The 6,911-nt window shown below is 35.2% G+C and overlaps 2 protein-coding genes across 3 annotated transcripts; both read left to right on the top strand.

The window, feature by feature from the left end:
- The first annotated feature begins 1,111 nt into the window (after positions 1–1,111).
- LOC120130173 (protein cornichon homolog 1-like) lies at positions 1,112–3,856 on the top strand. Of its 2 annotated transcripts, XM_039147482.1 has the most exons (5): positions 1,112–1,264; positions 1,336–1,517; positions 2,040–2,162; positions 2,294–2,390; positions 3,567–3,676. In XM_039147482.1, exons 1-4 carry the CDS (start codon positions 1,190–1,192, stop codon positions 2,370–2,372), a joined length of 459 nt encoding a protein of 152 aa, XP_039003413.1. In that variant the 5' UTR covers positions 1,112–1,189; the 3' UTR covers positions 2,373–2,390; positions 3,567–3,676. The 2 variants fall into 2 exon arrangements, with proteins under 2 accessions (XP_039003413.1, XP_039003412.1); XM_039147481.1 differs by lacking the exon at positions 2,294–2,390 and having other exon boundaries at positions 3,567–3,856.
- A 2,161-nt stretch (positions 3,857–6,017) lies between these two features.
- LOC120130197 lies at positions 6,018–6,658 on the top strand. The gene is made up of 2 exons (XM_039147496.1): positions 6,018–6,097; positions 6,143–6,658. The coding sequence occupies exons 1-2, from the start codon at positions 6,018–6,020 to the stop codon at positions 6,426–6,428; spliced, it is 366 nt and encodes a 121-aa protein (XP_039003427.1). The 3' UTR covers positions 6,429–6,658.
- Positions 6,659–6,911: the final 253 nt, after the last annotated feature.

Genomic DNA, 6,911 nt, shown 5'->3' with positions numbered 1-6,911 from the left:
TTGAGATTGTGTTTGGTATTGGAAATGTGGTGAAACAAATTTGCTTGGTGATGAAATTGTGGTGAACCATTAAATTTTGAGTACCATAAACTGGGTTGAAAAACTTAGTTGATTACTATCCGCTACTGACCCAACTTCACTACTTCTAGGTTCAACAACATACCTGTAACATCATCTTGCGAAACACTAATGTAAGCAATGAATCGGTTCAACATCTTCATTGTCAGTTAACAAATAAACTTTACCTTTTCTCTGATAAGATAGTCTAAATCCACTTAGGGACTCTAAATTCAATTTATTTGCAACACGTAACATTAGAGTTTCATAAGTTAACTTTTTAATGACAGTTTTAGTTGAAGATTCATGGTTAAAGGCATATATTGTAAAACACCATGAACATTCTCCCATGACCCTCCAAAACACAAATCTATCCAAACATGATCAACATTAGATGATTTCATTATTGTAAATTAATTTACTAACCAAACGAGCTGCGAAACTAAAACCTGTTGCCGGATGGGGAAGGATGTCGTTGGATATAGGATGTCGTTGGATATAGGAACGGATATCGCCGGAGAGAGTGATAGATGGAGATGAAATGAGTTGCGATTTAGGAATTTAGGTTATGAGTTGTTGCTGCTGCGTAGTTATATACCCAACACATTTGTGTTGCGAAACTAAAACCTGTTGCAAATTTGAAATTCAGTGTTGCGATAGTCAGAATCGCGTTACGATAGTCAAAATCGCGTTGCGAATCTGGAAACTGATTTGCGATACTGGAGATCGCGTTACGATTTAGAGATCGCATTGCGATTTTGTTGGTCATTTTGGCAAATCGAAAAAAAATTAGTCAAAATCGTATATTATAAGGCATTTTCGGTCACTGAGGTTATTTTCTCTTTATTTATTCACGCACTCTATACATTAAGATTTATTAGTCCTAGAATGTTTTTAGATTTATTTCAAATATAAAATTTTTTAGACGTGAGATCACGTGGCGCGTGATAATGGAATATGGAAGTGAGAGCAAACAGAAAAAGGTAAGCACGCTCCCACGCTGAAAAAACCACACTCCATTGCTATTCATTCTGTTCAAATAAACCCTGCAAACAAACGAGGGCTTTTCTTGTAGAAAAAAAGAACAGAAAAAGCGGTAGCTAATCAGAGCTTTGGCATTGTTGGGGGGGAAATGGCATGGGATTTGATTTTCTGGGTTCTCTGTTTCTTTATCAACATTGCTCTTCTCGCTTCGTCCTTTTATCAGGTATTATAATCTTCTCCCTCCTCTTCTCTTTCTTTCTTTTCCCGTATGTTTTAATTTTTGTTCTGGTACAGTTGCTATCTTTATCAGATCTTGAGGCTGATCATCTCAATCCTTTCGAAGCAACGACTCGGATTAATTCCATTGTTCTCCCAGACTTCCTGCTGCAAGCATTTCTCTGCCTTTCTTTCCTGCTTACCTGGCATTGGTTCATGTTTCTCTTCACTCTTCCCATTACTGCTTATCATCTGATGTTGTAAGTTTCATTTACTTGTTCGCTAAATAAACAACGCATTTAAGTTCATTTACTTTATTGGTCTATTCCGATGAAAAGGTGCACAGATCGTTGATTTGTAATTTTTGATGGTTGACGCAACTTATATGATCTATTGTTGATATACAAGAACAAGATTTGAATCTTGGTAGTATTTTGTTTTAGATCTTAATTTAGATCCTTTCACTAAGGTTTTGTACTTTCTGACGAGTTAGTACTATATTTAGAAAGTTGTGGATTCTATAAGATTCTTTCACCATTTCAGAGAGACAGACGTGTGCGGTTGGGTTAAAGGAAAGTCTTCAAGCAAGAAATCTTGGAAGTGTTTTTTTTTTTTTTTTTGAAATGGTAATTTTATCATGATCCTTACAAGTGATTGGAAAAATAAGTTGACAAGTGATTCAGATAACTTATCTTTAGTATAGTGCTATAGTTATGTCTTGCACTACTTTTTGTAGTTAATTTGTCACTGCATGATGTTTGACTGGTAATTGAATGTTTCAGGTACTTGAACCGAAAGCATCTTCTTGATGTCACTGAGATTTTCAGAGATCTTAATACCGAGAAGAAATATCGTTTTGTCAAGCTGGCCGTTTACTTATTGCTCTTCACTGTAGTTTTGTTCAGGTTATTTCTGAACTTAGTCAATACATTGTTTTTGATTCATTCTAAAATTTAACATTATTATTTCTGGACTGGCTGTGCTTATCCCATGATTTAGTATTTCTAATTAAGCTTTCCCTCTTTGTTGGGTGTAGACTTCTTTCTGCTAGCATATTCTTCTTCTTTGCTTGGAAGTTTGAAGAACTAGACATTCGGACCTCTCTTTTCTACTAGTATTTTAGGAACCATTTGGTCAGTCCTCTTGTCATAATTCAGCACATGCATGTTCCATTTATCTGTTATAGAAGTAGATTGCTGTGTTTACTGTTTACGTGCTGGTATCCCATACATGAATAACATAGCAAGTTTACCGTTTGCATCATGTGAAATAGCTTCCAATGTGTCCAGTATTTCATATTAACTTGCTTATCAGATTTTTGATGTGATTTATTTCTCAAGAGACTTCTGATTGTTTAAGATTCAAGGATTTCATTTTCAAATACTAAACTCCGTTGTTTAACCAGGGACATGTTTATTAGTAAACTTGTGGCTTACCTGCAAGCAAATCTATTTCTATATGTATTCAATGGTTCTGTTTGAATCAATAGGTAAAACAAATGTAGTTCTATACGTATGAAGGATTCTATTTCCATCCAATAACAGGTATCATGTGTCTTTTCATACAAGGTGTCTGTGTGTTTGCTATACATAATGTATCTCCTGAGAACTGCATTTTGAAACTTAATGCAGGAGTTGTTTCTTTATATTTTTTTCCACGGGAAATATCATCTTATAACGTAAACAAACTGAATGAGATAAGTTATTACATTAACCTGCCACTCTTGACCAAATTCCTACAACTAGGACCATGGCATAATTAAGCAGTGATGAAAATGCTGGTGTATCTGTCATTCGGAGGCATTTTGAAAGAAATATGCAGGCATGTTCACACTGGAGACAAGTTAACTATTTCTTCAATTGATGTGAAGATATTGTAGTTCTGTTGCTTGCTGCCTTAAATTATATATATTCTGAAACTAATAGTGGAAAGAATCTAAATTAGGTGATTTGTCACTTTAACAGTGGCTTGCTTGAGCTTTTCTTGAACAAATTCAGCATTACTAGTTGTTACTAGATTGAAAATACAAGGTAGTCGGATGCAAAACGAATGAGAAGAAGAACGTACTGTGTTGGTATGATGTGCGCCATGTGTGGACCTGTATGAATGTTGAACATTTTATGTTGAACATTGTTTCTTGGTTAGTTTGTGATTTAATAGAACTCTTTATCCTTAGAAAATATTCAGTCTACGTGGTTTTCTTTCGCAATTTTCTTTAACTCTTTCTTTTTGCCAACGTGAAGCTTCTATTTGCTTTCCCTCTCTATCTATATATCTGTCTTTGTGCGATAATAACCTTGTATTTGCAGGCTAGTGATATCTGCGTCAACTCTTTACACGATGAAGTCGATGTTTATACATATTGATTTCTGGGGCAGTACTGTCGGTGGCATTTGTAAGCTTGTAATCCGTATTTTCTGATCCATGTGGAAAGTGAAACTTAGATAACCGGAGTAGATGTATAAAGGTGATAGTTTGACTAGTGTTTACTGAATGGTTGTATACACGGGAGGTTTTGTGGACAGTTGTTTCAAGTTTTGAAGAATTATGAAGTGAAAGGAGTGTTGTTGCCTCCCCAATTGAGTATGCCTTTGTTTTTTCATGGCTCTATTGTGTTTCCTTTTGGTTCATTAACCATGTTAAACTGATTGCACTTTCGCTGTTATGTTCACATGTTTATGTTCACATGTTTCCTGCCTCAACTATTTTTTTCCTACATTAGATCATTGACTTGAACGTTTAAGTAAGGATAAATATGATAACTACGCATGAATTTTCATGAAATGTGAAATGTTAAACATGAATTTTGATTTTGTTCAACCATATACATAAAAATTTTATTTTAGTTTAATTGTTTTTATTTTGTTGGTAACCGAAAATGTCACATTTTTCATAACATTTTCGATTAAACCGAAAATATTCAAAAGTTAACATTTTAGATCACGCTCAACCGAATATAATATGATTTGTATAACATTTTCGATTGCGTCCATTCTCTTTTGTTACTTGGCCTTAAATTAGGTCTCCGTAGAACAGAATTTCCCACCAGCTAACTCTCACTGTCTTCCCGTAAGACCCACAAATTATTTTAACTACCTAATGCTCCAATGTTCAAATTTGTGATGGATATATTATTTTATGTTTAAGAAATGAATGTCTATGATTTTAAGAAAAGATAAATTTTTAAAATTTTGAGAAGTAATAATCGATTTTAAATAAAAATATATCAAAAATGTTAAATATAAAATAATTTTAAATTTTCAGTGACGATTACCTTTGTACCTTTGCTGGGAAGGCAAGGAATGTGCTTCATGAAATGTTGAGAAGAATGTGGTGTCCTATAATGCTATGATTTCTATGGATGGTAAACGGGTACAATTTTATGGATTTCGCACCGTACCCGCTCCAATTGAGTGGGATGAGTATAATTTTAGTGGGTAATGAGAGGGTGTGGATTTAGAAAGTGGTACCAATCGCGGGTAGTGGGCGGATGATGGGTTTGAGACCTTACCCGCCCCGCATCCGCTCACCCACTAAATACCCATTAAATTTTGGATCATTATGAATTATGTATAATTTTAAGATGGAAGAGTAATTGATCCTTATCGTAGTCGACTACTTCCGGAGTCGATTGAAGCATTAATGTATGCTCAAAATTGGCTTTGGGTCGATATTAAAGGTAATATTATTATTTAGTATATGTTAGTTGTCAAATTGTGCTTAATTAACTTATTAAAGTTTAGTTACTAACTTATATTAGTTTTGTCTTCTATTATATATGTAGGTAGTAATGAATTTAAATTGGAGCGCTCTTAATTGGAGGAAGTAAAAAATGATGATTGTAATACTGGAGTAACAGATGTCACAAGTATTGCTTGAAATTTGAGAATGTTGTGCCAAAGAACAAAAATATTATGTGTTTGTCATTTATGTTTCTAGGCTTTAATTATATATTTTATTATGATATTTTATATACTTTAAGATATATGTTAACACTTAACTCAGATAATTTTGGTTTATTTTATTATGCTTCTTAATGGACATGTTTGTTTTATGTTTGTTGTTTATGTATAACTTAAGGTTGTTGTCATGCGTGTCTAGCAGGGTACGTCTCCAGTTAGATAGTGGGAGTGGGGTTGGATTTGAGAATGTACCCGTATGAGCGGGTGTGGATTTAAAAAATTTTACCTATCATGAATGGTGGGTGAGTGGTAGATTTAAAAATATTAAATGGGTATGGGGATAGGGGAGGGGGAATCCGAACCCAACCCGCCCGTTTGCCATCTCTAATGATTTATGCGTACTCTCATAGAGAGTTTGCCTCTGAAGCCTTGGATCTTTTTGAATAGATGTTAAGATCGGATATTTATACCTAACATGTTTCTATAAATGTTATATGAGTCCAATTAAATCACATTTTTTCTATTTTCATGATTTAGACTTGGTTTATCTATTGTAATAGGGAATTATCACTCTAAAATTTGTTGGAACGACGTGAGCTAATGCAGATGGTATTGTCCAATGGAAAATCACATGAACAGTCTTAAAAGGAACAATTAACCTAATAAAATTTAGATATTAGGGTGGTACGTTCTCCCTTTTAATTCAACATACATTGTCAATGTCTATAAAGTGTATATGTTATCATTGTTAAATATAATTTTAAACTATTAAAATAATTACACAACCCGGATCATATCTTAGGGCTTCCCATGGCCTGACGTAAATAGCTCATCAGAGCCCAAACATAGGACAACGTCATGGAGAAAAAGCTCTTGTTCTCTACAAAACCAAACAAAATCCCTCCCAAGATTCCCCTCCTCCCTGAATTGATTATCAGGTTTCGGGTTGTTAATCTACCGCAAAGATGACCTTCATCAGCGTGATCCGCCAACGCCTCCTCTCCCGGACCTTCTTCACACGCCACTCCAAGCCGCTGGACTTCTCCAGGCCACCAGGACCGACCCAACGGTTACCTCTTCAACCGGACACCGCCACCTCCTGGGCAGTCCCGCAAATGGGAGGACTGGGAGTTACCTTGCTACGGTACCAGCTTCCTTACCATCGTCATCCTTGGTGTCGGCCTCAATGCCAAGCCCGATCTTACTATCGAGACTTGGGCACACCAGAAAGCCCTCGAGAAACTCGCCGCCGAAATCCTCTTCTTCTGAATGAACTTCAATCTGGGTCTGTTGGGTACGGATCTTTGCAAACTTTTTGATTTTCTGTTGTTGATAAATGTGTAGTTCTAATAAAAAATTGGATTCTTGTTGAAGGATTTCTACTTTTTTTTGTGTTGGATTTGTGCTTTCGATGATGATGGAAGCCATGAACTTATTTGTGATCATAATCTGATGTTTTCTTATTGAGTTTTGATGGATTTTGAGTTTAATTTGCTTAACCAATCGTGTGATGTTCAAAAGAAATTGAAAATATACTGTGGATCATTGGGGGAAGTGTCAAGGATCCTGTAAAGAGCAGTGTAAAGGAACAGTAAAGTAATGCAAAGATTCATTGCTTCATTCCTTCAAACTGCCTGTCCATAGAGATCATTTTGCTTATATATACTAGTCCTAAAAAACAACAATTACAGGTAATATGTGAACTACAATAAACATTTGGGTCGTTGAGAAAAAATGGGGCAGCTTAAGTGG

This window comes from Hibiscus syriacus, unplaced genomic scaffold, assembly GCF_006381635.1.
Source record: "Hibiscus syriacus cultivar Baekdansim isolate YM2019G1 unplaced genomic scaffold, ASM638163v2 tig00110528_pilon, whole genome shotgun sequence".
NCBI lineage: Eukaryota > Viridiplantae > Streptophyta > Magnoliopsida > Malvales > Malvaceae > Hibiscus > Hibiscus syriacus.
This window is presented reverse-complemented; position numbering and strand designations above follow the sequence as displayed.

What these genes read in the sequence shown, in the direction of transcription:
- LOC120130173 (XM_039147481.1), top strand. Translation starts at nt 1,190, where the DNA reads ATGGCATGGGATTTGATTTTCTGGGTTCTCTGTTTCTTTATCAACATT. An exon ending in TCGCTTCGTCCTTTTATCAG is followed by an intron (nt 1,265 to 1,335) that starts GTATTATAATCT and finishes GTTCTGGTACAG; the next exon opens with TTGCTATCTTTATCAGATCT. An exon ending in ACTGCTTATCATCTGATGTT is followed by an intron (nt 1,518 to 2,039) that starts GTAAGTTTCATT and finishes TGAATGTTTCAG; the next exon opens with GTACTTGAACCGAAAGCATC.
- LOC120130197 (XM_039147496.1), top strand. Translation starts at nt 6,018, where the DNA reads ATGGAGAAAAAGCTCTTGTTCTCTACAAAACCAAACAAAATCCCTCCC. An exon ending in CTCCCTGAATTGATTATCAG is followed by an intron (nt 6,098 to 6,142) that starts GTTTCGGGTTGT and finishes TTCATCAGCGTG; the next exon opens with ATCCGCCAACGCCTCCTCTC.